Source organism: Lepidochelys kempii, chromosome 16 (assembly GCF_965140285.1).
Source record: "Lepidochelys kempii isolate rLepKem1 chromosome 16, rLepKem1.hap1, whole genome shotgun sequence".
NCBI classification, from domain to species: Eukaryota; Metazoa; Chordata; order Testudines; family Cheloniidae; genus Lepidochelys; species Lepidochelys kempii.
The window spans coordinates 10,895,789-10,914,723 of record NC_136395.1 but is presented as its reverse complement, the minus strand read 5'-3'; the positions used below and the strand labels follow the sequence as shown (position 1 = coordinate 10,914,723).

At 48.3% G+C, this 18,935-nt stretch overlaps 1 protein-coding gene across 1 annotated transcript in view; it reads right to left on the bottom strand.

The window, feature by feature from the left end:
- Positions 1-18,935, bottom strand: part of LOC140899299 (uncharacterized) — a 259,724-nt gene that overhangs the window by 13,190 nt on the left and 227,599 nt on the right. Inside the window, exons 41-57 of the mRNA XM_073314570.2 lie at positions 18,732-18,785; positions 17,864-17,917; positions 16,669-16,776; positions 13,251-13,304; positions 12,760-12,867; positions 11,767-11,820; positions 11,548-11,601; positions 10,953-11,006; positions 10,051-10,104; positions 8,101-8,208; positions 7,327-7,380; positions 5,392-5,445; positions 4,937-4,990; positions 4,202-4,255; positions 3,779-3,832; positions 2,409-2,462; positions 684-737 (exon numbers count right to left, since the gene is read on the bottom strand). Coding sequence (XP_073170671.2) covers positions 684-737; positions 2,409-2,462; positions 3,779-3,832; positions 4,202-4,255; positions 4,937-4,990; positions 5,392-5,445; positions 7,327-7,380; positions 8,101-8,208; positions 10,051-10,104; positions 10,953-11,006; positions 11,548-11,601; positions 11,767-11,820; positions 12,760-12,867; positions 13,251-13,304; positions 16,669-16,776; positions 17,864-17,917; positions 18,732-18,785 — 1,080 coding nt within the window. The remainder of the gene's footprint in view (positions 1-683; positions 738-2,408; positions 2,463-3,778; positions 3,833-4,201; positions 4,256-4,936; positions 4,991-5,391; positions 5,446-7,326; positions 7,381-8,100; positions 8,209-10,050; positions 10,105-10,952; positions 11,007-11,547; positions 11,602-11,766; positions 11,821-12,759; positions 12,868-13,250; positions 13,305-16,668; positions 16,777-17,863; positions 17,918-18,731; positions 18,786-18,935) is intronic.

Sequence of the window (18,935 nt, the reverse complement as noted above, 5' to 3'; positions counted from 1 at the left end):
TTGTGATAAAAAAATCTGACAACCAAAAATCCAAACATTTTTGGTTTTTAACCATTTTTTTCAGCTTTTTTATGAAAACCCAAGGAGTTTTCCAAGAAAATTTTGGATGACAATTAAAAATATATATATTGTTTACTGAAATTTTTCATGGTGAAAACCAAAACCAAACCAATTGCCCAATCAGCCCTACTGACAATGCTTTAGGTTCTGTTACATTTAAAAGTTTTATTTATTACAGTAAGTTCTGAAGGTCATGAGCAACTGACTGGCACTGGGGAACACCTTATGTCCTGTATCAAAGCTGGCAGATAGGGCCATCAAGATATGCGTGGGCTTCTTCAGCCATGGGCAAATCACACACCTCATCAGTGCACAAAGAGACTATCTACCCACATGTGAAAGTCATCAGAAGCTTTAGGAAGAGGTGATGTGGGGATTAAGTGATCCTATACTCCTCAGACTTGGTTTCAACCACCAGCTGACATGATGGGTAGGGTAAGACAGGTAACAGGCAAGGGAGAAAGGGAGGAGCCTAACACGTGCATATCTACAGGCTCATGGAAAGAGTTAGACCAACGTGCAAAGAAGCAGGGTGGCTAAGCTAACAGAGTCATACTCCACATATGCAAAGCCCCCACTAGAACACAGTGCCCAAGTGATCAGTAGAACAGAACCCTACATACCTTCTGGCCTCTTGGTCCCTGGTCTCCCTTCACCCCTTTCAGTCCAGGAATCCCCTGTGCGGGGAAAAATGTAGCACCCATGTATCTCCATCAACTATGACACTCTGACTACTGTTGAGTTAGTTACTTGCTGCTGAGAACTCTGCAAGGCAACACCACTTCTAGATGGGCTGAATGCCTCGTGTTTCATGAGCATCTCTTCCCCAACAACTACTGCTGGCTGCCATTAAAGCTGCATGAAATTTTATGAATTTTCCATTTTCAATGACTTTTTTTTTTTGGATGAACAAAGATTTTCAACAGGGAAAATACATTTTTTCCAACAGTTCTCATCAAAACTTGTCAAGTTCTTCAACCAGCTCTAGAACTGCTGGACTTTTCTTTCTGTCTTTCTTTCTTTCTTTTTTAAATGATTGAAAATTCAACAAAACATTTAAAAGTTTTTCAACATTTGGAAAAACTTGTAAAAAAAAAAAAGGAATTAAAATTCACACACCATCTAAAAAAAAAATATATATATATTTTTTTACCAACTCTAGCCGCCACATCTTGGTCCCCTCCCTGGAAGTGCTGTGTTCACGGAGGGCACTTCTTCTGGGAATGTGATTACATCACCTGCCTGACAGATCCATCCCAAGGCTGAGATGTTCTTCTCAAACATCATGGGTGGTCAGAAAATTCAGGGACGGGAGTTGCACAGATTATAACAAAATGTTGTTTTTCATCATGATTTTATTTTAATCAAAATTATCTGACCAGCTCTGTGATATTGTAGGACTGTTAGATTCTGGAAGGACAAGTAAGATTGAATAGGCAAAATACCTACAAAGTCTAGACCTTTATGCTTAACTGATTCCGGAATTTTTTTCTATAGGATGAACCTGTCCAGGGGGCAACCAATCTAACTAATATTAAGATTGGGCATGATAAATGTATTAATAGGATTATATGATAGGGTGCTTGCATCAGCAGAGAACTTGACTTGACCCAGGCAGTCCTTGCCAGTCCTATGTCTGATTATTTGTAGATGAACAAAACATGAAGATCACAGGGATTGCCATAGCAACAGCTGGATGTCAAAGAGGCAGCTTTTGCCTTCCCAACTGGGAAGCAGAAGCTCACACAGAGTGAAGGCTGCCCTGCTCCAGCCTAAAGACATGATACTGCACCATCAAAGGGCATGCACTGACTATATGGAGCCCCGTTGTGCTAGTCTGGATCCTGCTCTCAGGCCAGCAGGAATCGGGAGTAACTCCACTGAAGTCAGTGGCATTACAAGGGTGTCAAGCCAACAAGAGAAGAATCAGCCCCACAGTGCTGGGAGAGCTCCCTGCGACAAGCAGTCCTGGACTCTCCCCTGCTGTACAGTGCTGAGCACAATATAGGATTTCGGTCCATACAGAGCCTTGTAGCAGAGCCAGGATTTGAACTTTGCTCTCCTGAGGGCCTTACCCACAAGACTGCCCTTCTCTCCCTTAGAAAGCTCTTCAGCATCATGTGCTCTATGTCTAGAAAGAGTCACAGATTCCAAGGCCAGAAGGGAGCATTTTGATCAACTAGTGGGATCACCTGCGTACCACCAGCCAGAGAACTTCACAAAATAATTCCTAGAGCAGATCTTTCAGAAAAAAACCCACCCCAATCTTAATTTAAAACTTGTCAGCAAAAGAGCAGGATCAGAAAAGACACCTATCCCAACTGGCCATCTGTGTGGCAAATACTCACGTAAGGTCCTTGTGGACCACGTGGTCCGTCTGACCCTGGTTCACCTGGATGGCCCTGGAAGGCAGAAGGAGGAGAAACCCTTCTCAGTGTCATAATAGAACAGCAAGGTAGGAACGATTCCACAGGCGTTTCTTATGCAGAAAGAAAGCAGAGTCTTGCGGAGATGGTGCAAGTGCCAGAAAGATGGGAAAAGGCCCTGGGATCCATGCTTTAGGTATGAGGAGGAGAAAGGATTTGCCTCAGATGATTCCTCTCCAGAGGAAGAGTGGGGACAGACGACCGTATGCAAGGTGTGGGGACAGTCTGAGGAACAGGACATACTGCTCCACCATACATCACTGCTCCATGAGCAGCTTAAGGCAGGGAAGGTCCTTCTCCTCCGGTTTCTCTACTGGCTCCTCCCCCCTTGCCACATGGGCAGATCAGCTCTCAGCAGGATCTCCCGTGATGCTAATCAGCCTCTGACCGTTTCACTGCTGTGAAAACCCTCAGCATAGGGGAAAGAGAGCGAGAATTCAGAGACACCGCGCCAGCTGGGACAGGCCTATGCGAAGGCAAGAGCATCTAACATGCTTGGTGCCATAAGGGGCTATCAAATCAGGACTCGCATGTGCTGTAATACACTAAGTAGTGTTTAGATTCCTCGCAAGCAGTGATAAGATTAGGGGTGTGGGAAGAGACTGAGGAGCCCCATTGGCTCTCTGACAGCTCCGCTGGTGGGCGCTCTAGGCCCAGTCATGCTAAGGACCCTTCATAGACACAACGACGCACTGCCTTTGGCTTACCTAAGGGGATCCTCACCACAGCTCCTTTCATTTGATGCCCTAAGCAGCCCCCAGTTGCCAGTGACAAAGCCTTTCCCAGAGGGGCTCTGTAGGGCACAGCGTGTTGCTCACCCTCCAACGTCAGTGACCTGGACCAGTTGAAAGGGTGGACTCTTTTCCATGGTGGTTCTCACAGAAAGCAAATCCAATCCATTCAGAGACCTCTAGGTGCCTGGAATCCTGGCCAGGAGGACAGGAAAATCCTGTCCAGTTTGCTCCCTGGGTATCCAAGGTGACTTAATGAAACCTATAATGGACCCAGACTTAGCCCTGGCATGACAGGCCAAGGAGAAGTAGGTCACATGGATCTGTCTGCCCAGCGGAGTCTGGGCACATCCAACTGATGATAGCTACACAACCATGCATATGCTACTGCCTAGCAAAGCAGCTGTGTGGGGCACTCACCCAGCCTAAGGTCCGTGCTAACTCAGCACTGTCAGTGGCTAGTGCAGCCTGGGCAAGGCTAGACATGTCAAGGCCAAGTGCGACCGGGACTGTCACCTGGCACAGCTGGGAAAGGACAAGCGAAACAGCTGGGTTGCCTACCTTGGGTCCCTTGGGGCCTCTTGGGAGCTTGCGCCCGGCTTTGCCTCGCTTGCCCTGCAACGATAGACAACTGGAGTTCGTGAACAAAGTAATGTGAAAATCAACGATGTCTCCTGCTCAGCTCCGCTCCTCACTACAACAGCCCCGCCCCCGGGGGTCGCCCCTAACGCTCCTCACTGCTGAAGTCCCCCGGCAATGGTATCCTCTCCCCATCACTACAGTATCCCAAACAACCCGTGATGCGGTGTCCCATCCCCACGTCACCCTCAAAGGTGCCCCTTTGCAAACTGCCCTCATTAGGTGCTGCTCACACAGGAGTGAGAGGAATTAACCGTTCGCGCTGGGTTAGCGTTGACCACCAGCATGGAGCAGCTGGTAGCAGTGGATATAGAGCACGCGGCGGGGAGGATAATGCCACCTTACCCGTCTGCCAGGATTGCCGGGGAGGCCCTGATCTCCTTCACGCCCGCTGTTCCCCTAAGGAAACAGACAAACACACACATGGCAAGTCACCAGCAGTTCTGATGAACCGCCAGAAAGGGGGCAAAGACTCCTCCCTACCTATCCAAGGGAAACCAAAGTCGCTTGTTCCCTGCTACAGCATCCCTGGGATAGAAGGGATGCAGCTCGTAACTCCTCTCGCTGAGAGCATCAGGACGCTGCTGCAATCACCCCTCTTTCCCTATAAACACTCTCCTGTCAGGACGAATTGCTGCCCCTGGAGGGGAGGGGGGGAGAGACACTATTTGTAATCATTACTTTTCTGGTGGGAGGAAAAACTGAGGCACTAAAGACTGCACAGCACTTGGCTGCTCACCTGCTCTCCCCTTGCAGGGCCAACTGCACTCATCCTAGGGTATTGCACATCGTTGCAGTGTGCCCCAGAGGTGGCTGCATTTCAGCAGCGGGTGCTCCGAGATCTTTTGGGGCGAAAGGAGCAATATAAACGAAAGAGTGGCCAGCAGGAAGCCATGTGTCAATGGCACCTGTTACTCCGACGGAAGAGTCCCTGGCACCGAACCCCAAAAGGTTAGTGCTCTAGAGACGCAGAGCACACCATCGGTAGGGCCAAGGCCATGTTATTGTACAACCGGAGCGCTCCACTGGGAGGAAGGGTCATTCCCCATCTGAAGAGCAGAGAAGGCCTTCTGAAGTTACCTTTTCTCCTTTACGACCCCTCTGTCCCTCCGGACCCAGCTGTCCTTGAGGCCCCTGAAGTCAAAAGGGAGAAGGAAGTGTCTCTACGGGAACACCACAAGCTCCCCAACGATGGGGGTCTCTTCAGCGATGCTCCCTAATGCAGTACCCTCACAAGGGAGTCCAATGCCCTCCCCTCTTGAGTTCTGTCCCCAGCCCTGCGCACACACACTGGGATGCCGTTCTAAGCAGGACTTGTAAAAGCCTAGAGGGGTGGAGCAGGGCCATGAGAGCGCGCAGGGATTTTCACCCAGCCTGATAGGGGCCAGGTATGTCTTCAAGTCCTGCTCCCAAAGAGGTGCTGGGGTCATGCTTTCAGGGAAGAAAAGGAGGCATGAAACCTATGCTTGCAGGGAGAGGTGGAGCAGACATGCTCCAAGCCGGCACATGGCACACCTGCCTCTCTCTGCCCTCACCATTCGTCCTGGTTCTCCTGGATCCCCCAGCTCTCCCCTCTCACCTGGAGGGCCCTAAGGAAAAAACAGATAAACAATCCATTACATTCACATCTCCCTAAAGAGCATATCAGGTGACCTGTCCTTCTAGACCCCTTCATGGCCCTCACCACACTCCTATCCTAGTGCATCACAATCAGGAATGGATTTTGTCCTCACAACACCCCTGAGTGGCAGGTAAGTAAATACAGAGAGGGGCAACTCCCCCGGGATCCTGGCGGGAAACATGGAGGTGGGAGGGGGACAGGGTCTAGGAGCTAGTTGGTGCGGGGGAGATTGACATTGGCTGAGGAGACAAGGAGAGACAGAATGGGTGGGCAAGGAAACAGACTGAAAACCAAAAGGGGTGGGAGGAAGGAAGGAGAGGAGGGGACACAGATCCGATGAGCAGACAGGCTGTGGAGGGAGAATTGGGACTGGCTGCGCAAAGAGACTGGGACAAGAAGCCTTGGCAGGGGAGGGGACAGTCTCTGTCACTGCACAACCTTGATTCATCCCCAAGCAGGTCCAGCCTGTGCACTGAAGAGGCTGGAGTCCGGTGGAAAAACCAAGCCTGTGATCATGCAGTTAAAGTCACATCACAATGCATATGCAGACAGGGGCACAAATTAAGCTTGCGCGGGCAACCAGAATTCTGATATTTCCTAGCTTTTGAGTGCTTGGCTTTGCAATCATAACAATGTTCTTTTAATGGGGGTGTGTGTGCATGTGTATGCCCTCTATTTACAAGTGTGGTGGACACATTGCTGTACAACAGAATTCCACATTATCAAGTGCAATCTGCTTATATCATAGAATCTCAGGGTTGGAAGGGACCTCAGGAGGTCATCTAGTCCAACCCCCTGCTCAAAGCAGGACCAACCCCAATTAAATCATCCCAGCCAGGGCTTTGTCAAGTCGGGCCTTAAAAACCTTTAAGGATGGAGATTCCACCACCTCCCTAGGTAACCCATTCCAGGGCTTCACCACCCTCCTAGTAAAATAGTGTTTCCTAATATCCAACCTAGACCTCCCCCACTGCAACTTGAGACCATTGCTCCTTGTTCTGCCATCTTCCACCACTGAGAACAGCTTAGCTCCATCCTCTTCGGAACCCCCCTTCAGGTAGTTGAAGGCTGCTATCAAATCCCACCCCCTCACTCTTCTCTTCTGCAGACTAAATAAGCCCAGTTCCCTCAGCCTCTCCGCGTAAGTCAGGTGCCCCAGGCCAGCCCCCTAATCATTTTCATTGCCCTCTGCTGGACTCTCTCCAATTTGTCCAAATCCCTTCTGTAGTGGGGGGCCCAAAACTGGACACAATACTCCAGATGAGGCCTCACCAGTGCTGAATAGAGGGGAATAATCACTTACCTCAACCTGCTGACAATGCTCCTACTAATGCAGCCCAAAATGCCGTTAGCTTTCTTGGCAACAAGGGCACTCAGTTAACTCCTATCCAGCTTCTCGTCCACTGTAATCCCCATGTCCTTTTCTGCAGAACTGCCGCTTAGCCAGTCGGTCCCCAGCCTGTAGCGGTGCATGGGATTCTTCCGTCCTAAGTGCAGGACTCTGCACTTGTTCTTGTTGAACCTCATTAGATTACTTTTGGCCCAATCCTCCAATTTGTCTAGGTCACTCTGGACCCTATCCCTACCCTCCAGCATATCTACCTTTCCCCCCAGTTTAGTGTCATCTGCAAACTTGCTGAGGGTGCAATCCATCCCATCATCCAGATCTTTAATGTCGTTCATACTTGGCCATTCGCCTAACCATTCTGAAATATTGGGTACAGTCCCAGCCATCTCCCGTCACCATGCCCAAATCCTGTTCATACTTCTGAGCACAGGCTCACCATGAGGGCAGCCACAAACCACAAGCTCCATGTTTGCTCAAAAAGCAGTAAAGAGGCCCACTTACTTCCATGCCACTTAGCCCTGCTGCTCCCACTTCTCCAGGTGGCCCACGAGAACCCTGAATTCATTGGGGGAGAAAAACACAACTGACATTAGCTTCAGGTGAATCAGAGGAAAGATAGTCTAGTGATTAAATATTCTTGGGAGTCAGGAGCTCTGGGCTCTCTTCCCAGTTCTGCCACTGACCTGTTTCTGAGTGAGCTTGGGCAACTCATGCAGGCTCTCTCTGCCTCAGATTACCCATCTGTAAAATGGGGATAATGCCTCCCACCTCAAAGGGGAGTTATAAAGCTTAATTCATCTATATCAATCATTTTGTGCTCCGGAATGGAAAATCCCAGAGTGACACAAGGTGATTAATGTATTTGTTTGATGCCTGGACTTCTGTCTTGATAGCGACCGTGGCAGATCATTATCCTGACTGCTAGTGGCGTCCACAAAGAATAGGGTTTGCACATGTCGCCTCCAAAGATGCACATGGAAGGGCTGTAAGCAGCCAACTCACATCGTATGTGCTCAAAGCCCAGGCAAGGGACGAGGCCACTTTGCACATACGGCCCAGGGTAGGACTCAGAGATCAAATCCCTCCTGCACGAAAGCAACCCAGGGTGTGTGCCTGTTGCATGCACCTTCCTTCTGGGGTCAGGGGTGAAGGGAGCGAAGCAAAATGTGTGGATGTTTAGGAGCTCAAGCCGAGCACGTACAGTAGCACGGAGAGAGGGTGCAGTAAGGGGAGTCATCTTGCAAAGGCGGGAGGGAGGGTGATGGGTAAAGTTACCTGATGGCCAGTCTCTCCTTTCCCCCTGGCATCTCCTTTGGGTCCTTCAGGCCCACCAAAGCCCTTGAGTCCTCGGCTCCCACTTTCACCCCTGGAGCCTGCTGCACCCTAGAGTGCACAGAAAAGGGAGATGCAGTCACCTTATGGACATAGCCTCACTAACCCGACCCAACACAGTGACACTGCATGAGAGCATGGAGAGGAGACTCCACTGGTCGCGACTGTCTCTTCCTGCAGAGCATGGTTGTGGAAATGTCAAAAGCGAGAGCTCCTGCAGAACGATTTGACCCATTTCATAAAAGCCACAAATGGCTTGCAAAACAGGGGGAGAGAACAGGTGAATCCAGATGGGCCCCCAAGCTGGACCACGATCCACACTTCACTCAGCTACGAGGATGGTCAGCTGTGGATCTCAGTCGGGATTGGAGCTTCACAGCTCAGAGCCAGGTCTCTCTGTGAACTGGACATATTCTGGAAACAACAAATTCGCCTTGTTGCTCACTGATGTCCAACTCTAGCCTATCTGCGTTTTTTTGTTGAAAATGTCTAAGCAGCATTTCTCAGAAATCTTTTAAGCTTTCTTTTATTTGAAACAGTTTATTTCATGTCCTCTTTGCAAATGGAATTTATTGAACTAAAAAACCATTTGTCGTCATGGAGAGATGAGTTGCCAACCTAGACAATGGGAAACCCAGAACCTGGACCAAGATTTATTTCTTCAATTAAGCTGCACAGCATCATTAGTGCATCTGCAGTGCTTTGTAAATGGCACCCTTGCAATCATTAAATGTCATCGGTTGCAGCCTTTATCATACAGTGCATGCAGGGAAGCAGGGTGGTTATCTGCCCTTTTTAAACTGAACCAAAGATGACAGTGAGCGCTTTTAAGAATATGACACTGCTATCTGGACACTGGGCTATCTGTGATGTGTATTTCTGGTGACCTTTCAGATCCCCCAACAATTCAAGCATCTTTGTTCTACGACAGCAAAAATTAAACAAAATGTATTGTGTGTGTTCTACAACAGACACTGGTAACTAATTGCTCCATTACAGCAGCACTTAGTCACGTGTCTTATTGGCAAAGGCAACCCTACTTAAAATGTTTTTAGCTGACTATAGGTAGAAATCAAGAAAATCAAGGAAATAAGGACTTGACTGGAAAGTATTTACCAGAAGGGATCCCTTCCTGGCCATCCTTTCACATTTTCACAATGCCACTTCTCAGAGGAATTGCATTGTGGCATTACCATAGACACAACCATTTTGTCTCGAGCTGGGACAATAATGTCCTATTTGGAACTAGATTCTGAAGCACCAAAAAGTCAGGGATACTAGACTGGGCCAATTTCTATTGTCCTGTAATACAATTAGCATCAGCTGGAGCAGATTATTTCAGTTAGAGCAAGCAAAACATTGCAATGACTTTTCATTTTGCATTGGAAACTAGACAACTTCTATACAGCTCAGTCCTAAGCCTCCTAGGCTGGGACATGGGGATGCTTCAGAACTGACCTGAAACCTAACCCAAACCTGGAAGCACCTCTGAGGTTTGAAAAAGTCTTAGTTTCCATCTTGCCCCAGTTTCAGAAGTGCTCTGATTTCACCCAGGACTAGAAGAAAAATCCCCAAGTAGCTTGTGAAAAGGCCGTTTACAGCCTAGGTAGAAATAAAGATGTAACAAAGCCTGCTGCCGTGACATTCCAGACTGGTTTGTTGCACTCAAGAGCTGGGACAGTCCAGATAAGAGTTGGTTCCATACAGCAGCACCCGCTTCCCTACCAAACAAACCATTAAACTAAAGCATAAGAAAAGAAATCAGGAAGAGAATAAAGTATTAAAGAGCCAGGTTAAAAGAGCAGCTGTTTGTCGGGAGCTTCTTTGAATGACACCAGACCTGATCTCTGAACACTCCCCAACCTCTGCTCTGGAGCAGGATTTAGTACTTACAGCAGGCCCTGGCTTGCCTCGCTGTCCTTTTCTTCCATCTTCCCCAGGGACTCCCTGTAGTAACATTTAAGAATTAACATGAATCTGACTCTCACCTGTTTGATGCATTCATTAGTATCTCTTATTAGGATACTACCAAACATAGTGCCATGGAGACTGGTACCCTTGCTGGTAGTCTCAAGGACTACACCCCAAATGAAGGTGTGATTACAGTGGGGGTGGGCATACCTGAACTGGCTTTAATCTAGCGTCAGTGAGGATATGGCAGTGCAGGCTGGGTGACCCAGTACAAGCACACTAGGGACTATGGGTATATACTCAGGTTTTTGTCTTTCACTGGGGTCCATGCCACCACACCTTCACTGCAGGTCAAGCACTGAATAGCCCATGATAAGAAAATTGCCCCGTCCCTCTCACAGATGCTCCCTGAGAGAAGCACATTGATGGAGGGCTTGCACGGCTGCTATCCATTATTGTATCAGTCTCATGGACAAATATGGAAATAAAGAGAAGATATCTGTCTCCGGGGATGTCAGGCCAGCCCATTACAGTGCTCTTGTAAAATACAGTGTCCCAGCGCTAGTGTCTGTAAGACGACAACTAGGAAACAAACATGACTGAAGTATGGGGAACAGAGTTTCAGAAAGGCCTACTGATTTGTGTTGCCCAACTTGAGACACCATAAAGGAAAGGGGCCCAGTTTTCAGAGAGCGGGTGCTCAGCACTTCGTGAACTCCAGTGCCCAAGTTGGCCACCCAAGAAATGAAGCATCCAAAAATCACTAGTTACTTCTGAAAGTCCTGGCCTGGGCTGGGAAGGGGGAACTCTTCCAATTTTCATTTCAGAGGGCGACGGTGAGGCGCGCCTTAGACAGCACACTGGGGTTCTGCAGTGACAATTACCTCCAATCCAGCCCCACCAGCTGGGCCAATCAGTCCACTTGGTCCTGGATCCCCCTGGGGAAAAAGAAGGGAATAGTTCTTATCCTGCCCTCTGGAACCTAGGCCACTAAAACCTTTGTGGGGCTGCCCCCACCCTCTCCCCTTTGATCACCAAACCCAAAGGGATGGGGATTGATCCCTGGCACAGGCAGCCTGCGTTACAAGCCTGCCATTGAAAATCTCTCTCCACCTGGAATGCTGAGCTGGCAGACTGCGTTGGAGGAGGGGACCCTCCCTTCATAGTTCAACTCACTGGTAGCCTTTCCTGTTATCCCAGGGCTAGAAATCAGGGCTCGGGAAATGAGTAAAACAGAGACTCCTCTTGTGACATAGAGAAACCAATGAAATTTAAGAATGGAAAACTCCTCTTCCTCTGTTTTACTCATTTCCCGAGCCCTGAAAAGATCCCAGAAAAGCAGCTCTGCTGGTCACCAAACTATGCACAGCTCTCCAATACCTTTCAGAAATGCCAGCTCTCCCACCTCGTAAAGTTCATTACCACAATGGCGTGGAGGTGGGTGAGGTTATATCAGACTTTATCGCTTCTTCTCAGTACCTTCTCTCCCTCAGGGCCAGCTAACCCGGGTGGACCTAGGATGCCTGCTTCACCCTGTCACGAAGGAAAAAAATAGATCACATCCATTCAAAATAGCCATAACTTACACAGAGCAGCCAGTTGCCTCCTGATGGTCAAGTAACATGCATGACCCCCAGATTTCTACATCAGAGACCTTGCAACCAGCAAAGGAAGGAGGAATAATACAAGTTAACGTACAATTCGTCCTCTGGCTCCAGCAGGTCCCGCAACACCGATCACACCGAGCTGGCCCTGTGGAAGGAAGAGAAGTGTTACTTATTAGAACCCTGACAGAGCTCCGAAAACTGAGACCGGAGCTTGAACTGGCTGCTGAATCCAGCATTAATCTAGAATGCCCTGTACAGCAGCAACTTCATTCGAGCCAACTGTCACTGCGACAGAACCCGCAGATCACGGTGCCACAGGGAACACCCATGAAAGGCTGAAATCTCATTCCAGTAGGTTCACAGGGAACCCAGGGCCCAGAAGCAAACCCAACTATTACCCTAATGGGCAACCCCAAGAGCACACATGGAGGAGAGAGAGAGAGAGAGACTCAGGGACAAGATATTCTAAACTGGGAGCAAGAAACATGCATGGATATTGACACACCATCGAACTCAAATAGCTACAGAGAAAGAGACTCAAATTTTAGTGCTGAGACTTAAAGGCACATAAAGGAGAAACCCTCCTGGTTGTGTGTCAAGTGACCCTCTGGCTCAAAATCTGGACTTTTTGCCAGCTGATAGTTCTGGCACAAAACCGCGCATAACGTCAGCACCTTGAACATGTCAGTGTGAAAACTGCTCTTTGTCAGAATGAAATTTCTAATTTGAAAAACCCTGACACCATCTCATTTGGTCAAAAAGAGGAAAATGTGTTAAAATAGCCCATTTTTGCTCACAAATGCATGTATTTTTTTGGAGGGGGGGAGGTGCAAGCTCCTCACCCCCAAATTGGACTAATTTGGTGAAACCAAAAAATCACATAAACCTCTCCCATTCTGGTGGCTTTCCAATTTCCCTGTGAATGTTTTGCATGGTCCTTGACAAACTCCTAGTTTCCTGCTGGGTGACCAAGAACTCTCCTGTATACAGAGATAGACCTAAACTCCCACCCTCATGGGAAATCCTGGGATTCCTGCCAGGTCCCAGTGACCCACATGGAGAGAGGAGTCCTCGCTGTACTTGCCAGTAAACCTTCTTGCCCCTTCTCTCCTTTAAGTCCCTTTTCACCAGTTTTTCCCATAATGGCATCTGGTCCAGGCATTCCAGGAGGGCCCCCAGGGCCAGCGCCACCCTGTTCATTAGTGGAAACAGATGTGTTACTACAAAGACCTGAATGAGTAAAATCAACTGCAGTTAAATGAGCCAATAATTAAATGGCATCTAAATTAACACTTAATGCATGTTTTAAACTCATCTTAGATGCCAAGCATGGAGGCCTACATCATTAACACACAAGAAAGAGGATTATAAAAATCCTGGTTTTATTCGTAAATCTCAGCCTTAAAACTACAGCCCTCCTGTGGCATCTCTGTAAGCCTGCGTGGCACATCTCCAGCATCTCATCTGGGGACCAATAGACACTTTACTAAGGTGTGTGAGAGAAAGGGGCTGAGCAGGCCACGAGTGGCAATGTAGGGTCTCAACGGGAAAACATACAAGAAGAGATCTCCCCACCTTTTCGCCCTTGGGCCCGGGCTCCCCCATATCTCCGGGATCCCCGATGTCACCCTGCAAAGAAGGAGAAGCAAACTCTTTAGCCCCAGTTCAGTGAGCACCCATGTTCTGTACCAGGTGTGTCTTCTCTATGCTCATCAGTCCCTGAAGATTGAGGCCTCTCACACTGACTCTCCATGGACTTCATTGCTACAGCAAAACATTCTTCAGCTTGCGATATGAATTCTGGTGAAGGTGTTGTAGGCACCACAAAGTCATAAAAATGTAGGGCTGGAAGGGACCTCGAGAAGTCATCAAGAGCAGCCCCCATGCGCTGAGGCAGAACCAAGTAAACTTAGACCATCTCAAATAGGTGTATGGCCAACCTGTTCTTAACCAACAATGACGGGGATTCCACAACCTCCCTCGGAAGACTAGTGCGAACTTAATCACTCATGGTTAGAGAGTTTTTCCAGACATTTAATCTAAATCTCCCTTGCTACAGACTAAGCCAATTACTTCTTGTCCTACATAGACATAGAGAACAATTAATCACAGTCCTCTTTATATTAGCCCTGAAAGTTGAACCTAGACAATTTCAGACTGGAAATAAGGTGCACATTTTGAACAATGAGATCATTTAACCACTGGAACAATTTATCAAGGGGCATGGTGGATTCTCCTTCCCCAAACATTTTTAAATCAAGATCAGATGTTTTCTCTAAAAGATCTGCTCCAGTTCAAACAGGAATTAATTCAAGGAGGTCCTATGGTGTGTTTTGCAGGAGGTCAGACTTGATGATCACAATGGTCACTTCTTGCCTTATAATCTATTAATATGAATCTATGTGTTGTGATACAGGAGAGCCAGGGAGCAGTAGTAGAGTGCTAGAGGGGTAATATATAACCCCAAGGCTAATTAAGGCGTGGTTCCCTGTAGACTAGGGAGGGTGGCTACAGGTTAATTAGAGAACCTGCAGTCAATTAAGGCCCTGTCAGGAACCTAATAAAACCCCCCTGCTTCAGGCAGTCAGGGAGAAGGAGAAAGGACTGGAGCTTAGAGGTGTGTTGAGAGACTTGAAAGATCAGAGAACTGAAGTAAGGGAGACCCTCCCGCAGAGTCTAAGGACTGAAGGTACCCTGCCTAAGGGGGAAGAGGGTAAGAATCCACAGGGGTTGAGAGGGGCTGGGACTCAGAGTGAGGAGCAAACCCAGAGCCCTCCCCCATTTCCCTCCTCTACCACCTTCCCGGGCCACTAGTGGGGACCAAAAGAAATCTGATGAGGTTCAACAAGGACAAGTGCAGAGTCCGGCACTTAGGATGGAAGAATCCCATGCACCTCTACAGACTAGGGCCCGAATGGCTCGGCAGCAGTTCTGCGGAAAAGGACCTAGGGGTTACAGTGGCTGAGAAGCTGGATATGAGTCAAGCCAATGGCATTTTGGGATGTATAAGTAGGGGCATTGCCAGCAGATCGAGGGACGTGATCATTCCCCTCTATTCAACATTGGTGAGGCCTCATCTGGAGTACTGTGTCTAGTTTTGGGCCCCACACTACAAGAAGGATGTGGAAAAATTGGAAAATGTCCAGCGGAGGGCAACAAAAATGATTAGGGGTCTGGAACACATGACTTAGGAGAGGCTGAGGGAACTGGGATTGTTTAGTCTGCAGAAGAGAAAAATGAGGGGGATTTGATAGCTGCTTTCAACTACCTGAAAGGGGGTTCCAAAGAGGATGGATCTAGACTGTTCTCAGTGGTAGCTGATGACAGAACAAGGAGTAATGGTCTCAAGTTGCAGTGGGGGAGGTTTAGGTTGGATATTAGGAAAAACTTTTTCACTAGGAGGGTGGTGAAACACTGGAATGCGTTACCTAGGGAGGTGGTGGAATCTCCTTCCTTTTAGGATTTTAAGATCAGGCTTGACAAAGCCCTAGCTGGGATGATTTAGTTGGGGATTGGTCCTGCTTTGAGCAGGGGGTGGGACTAGATGACCTCCTGAGGTCCCTTCCAACCCTGATATTCTATGATTCTGTGACCTCAGCGGCCCAAGAGCAGGGGCAAGGGGTGGCGTCTTAGCCTCCCTGCCAAAAAAAGCCCAGGACCTACCATACTAACATCTGCCATCTTGTCACAGTGTTTACCTACAGCCAGGCTTCCTTCTATCCCACAGTCCCCAGGACAACACTGGAGTCTATTTTGTATGCAATTCACTTGTGTAATTTTGACCAGCAGGAGTTATTATCACATCCAAGTAGCATCTTCTATCCCTTGGCCCTGGCAGAGAGATCTGCCTGCTCTGACATTGCCGCAGGATGGAATTCCAGTGGTTTGTAACAGAGTTTTAGAGCTGGGGCAGTTTCTTTAGACTCATTTGTAGCACTGCTGTGCCTCTGGGGTGGGCAGGGTGGTGGTTTTGATATTACACAGCAGATGCAGAGTGGATATCGAGGTGAAATGGTTTGAAATTGCCACGTCCACGCCAAAGCAAGCAGGAGATGGGAGCAGAGGGGGCTGGTGCATAATCTTACATGGCCTTGGCCCCTCACGAGCAAGTGGAAAGGGTTGCTATACAGGGAAGTTCAGAAACCCAAGGACAAATCCCAAATACCCATCACCAGGTATAGTCGGCCCCCAATTTTCCATTTTAAATGGAAAATTGGGTTTTCAATATGAGAATTTTCACAAAAAGTGTCAAATTTCCTTTAAAAAATTAAAATAAAATGAGTTTTGGTTGGAAAACTGAAAATCAAATTTTCTTTTGGCTGAACTCCTGCCCCCACCCCACCCCCACCCCCTCCTGTTTTCAGCGAAAATGATTTTTCAGAAAGAAAAAGTTTCTTGTGAGAAATCAAAATTGCCAACAGAAAGGAAAAAAAAAATTCCCATCAAGCTCTCTCTGACGTTCATTTAACCTAAAACGTACGAACCCTGTTCCTAGTGCCACGCCCAGACATTACTTGTACTGCTACCCATCGCGGTAGGATCTGAGCAGCTTCCATTTAAAGTCAATGGTTGTAGCAAAGTTCCTAGTGACTTCATGATGTCTCTGCCTCTTCTTCCTTTCCTGGGTCAAAACTCTGCTTGCTACCACTGCAAGTAACATCCTGTCCCGAGAGGAGCAGGAAATATAAATATGGAAAATAAGCTGGTGGAGAGGGCCAGTGCTGGTCCCCAGCTGCAGATCAGAGAGTGCTACTCCCTATGGGGCCGTACCGCCCTCTCCCCGCACCCTGACAAGACCTCCCCAAGCCCATCTCAGAGCCCTCAGTTTAGCTAGGTCTAATAATCCAGCCATCCAAATAATTCCTCCCTGGTTGCTCAATCTCGCTCCCCACTCGCGGATCACAATGATCACAACTGCAGCCTTCTCTAGTAGGTTACAGTGACACGGCTACCATGGTGATGGGCCACCTGTCAGAGAAGGCCGGAAGTGTACCTCTTGTCCTAGTTCCCCAGGTGCCCCGGGGTCTCCCTTCAGCCCTTCCTCTCCTGGCTCCCCAGAGCCTCCATTGACACCTGGAGCCCCTGGGATTCCTGCCTCTCCCTGGAAAAGAGGAAGATGACAAGTATTATTATCCAGCCAACCTTACCAGCTGTGTTCTGGATATCTGCTGATTGTCAGTATAAATCATTAATGCCTCAGCAATCAGATAGATCCTGACATCTGGATGCAGGGGGTAAGGCTGGTGGGTTTCCATTCCAGCAGACACTTGCTATAATTTGTAACAACAAACAGAGGAAAATTCCCAAGAAGAGTAACTTAGACATGTGGACTGGGGTTTCCTGAAGGATGATGGTCCTCCCCCTGAATCACAATGAGAGAACAAGAAGGCTAACTGCTGAGGCTGTCTGGGGAGGGTGGATTCCGGAGAACAGTGATTATTTACCAGGCACAAAACAGTAAATGAATGATAATAAAGTAAAACGACAGCCGCCGGAGGCTGGTGTCTTCTGTCGACTGCCATGGATGGAACACTCTCTCCCCAGTGCACTGCAGGAGTTAGGTGCCCAACTCCCACTGGAAAAAAAAAATCTATGAGAACTGGGCACCTAACTCCTTTAGACGCTTCTGAAAATCTTGCCCGTGGGCACTGACGATAATGATGGATGAACCGCAAACACTGGAAGGCTTGGCTGTTTATTCCGAACACGACAACCGTGCCAACTGGCCTCGGAAAGCCCGAGTGCTCATGTTTTCTGGTAGTGGTAGCCAGTGCCGCTCTGTATGCAGGGTGGAAAACCTGTCAGTAAAACTCACGGGTGTGTTTTCATTGTGCAAGCAGAGCACGGCATGAAAAGGGAACTAAGTGAGGGCTCTTTCATTTGCAACAGCCTAAGCAGCGGTTAGTAACATGGGTAAGGATGATTTTTTTTTTTAAAATGCCTGATTATTAATTGTAGGTTAAGGCCTCCCTTTAAGTTCCAGTTTCTGCACGCTCTAGAACCACAGATACAGAATGAGCATCAAAGCGTGTATCTGAGCACAGGGATTCCTGCAGCAACTTGAGTTCCAAAGCACCGTGGGGGAATTTTCTCCAGGCTTCTGCCCACAAATTCAGGTCAGGAATTAGCATTGCCTCAAGGATTTCAGCTTCCTAAACCAGATTTTAGAACTCATCTTAAGTACTGACCTGCTCCCCTTTGGACCCAGGCTGACCTTCCACTCCAGGGAGTCCCGGGGAACCCTACGGAGGGAAAAATAGATCAGCTCAAACGTTTTAAGAGTTTATGTACCCTATGGTAGCGTACACTGAATAGCGACACACCTGCGACTCAGCGCTGCTAGAACAAGAACAGGGCTTCGTGGTGGGCAATCTTGGAAGTCGCCCAGTAGATGAAAACTGAGAGAGGACACCCAGGGGAGTTACAGCTGAATATCCCCAGTTGGCCTTCTTTTGGGCAGGTTGTCAAGGTGATGGAAGCCATCTTGGCTGACACACCAGGGACTGAAATGGGGACCTCCAGAGCCAAAAGCTTGAGCTAAAGAGCCACAACTGCCCAGCTGGGGCTGTTACAGACTCTGAGTGGGACCTGTAACACACACTCAACACCAGATTACACCAAATCCTGCCTTGCAGACATATTATTTGGCTGAAGGCCTGCCCTAAGGCAGCACTAATACTTAACTCTGATAACTTAGATGACAAAGTCTCAACTCTCACAGCTTTCCTTTGGAACAAGCAGCCCTCAAACGCTACTGCTCCCGCCAGCTGGAAGCCAAGGGGAATGGAAAAGTCCAGAGAGAGGGACATTAAAAAGGGGACAGAGGACATGATTTCCTGACCTATTTACCAGTATTGCCTGGTGGATTGAGCACTGGACTGGGACTCAAAAGACATGGGTTCTAGTCCCAGCTCTGCTACTGGCCTGTTGGGTGACCTTGGGCACATCACTGCACTGCTCTGTGCCTCAGTTTCCCTCTTCATAAAACACAGATAATGATCCTTTGAGATCGAAGGATGAAAAGTGCTATAGAAGAGCTAGGCATTACCACCCTACCTGCTCTCCATCCAGGCCTCTGATGCCAGCTTCTCCCGGCTCTCCCACTTCACCCTAAAGAAACAAGACATTCAACAGAGCAACTAATCTTAGTGAGGGTTTGCACCGAAGAGTCTCCATCCTTCAAGCTTTTGAATGGTCTGAACTTAGTATCACCAAGCTGTGACATCTGAGCACAGACATGCTGGGAGAGTTTGCAGAGTT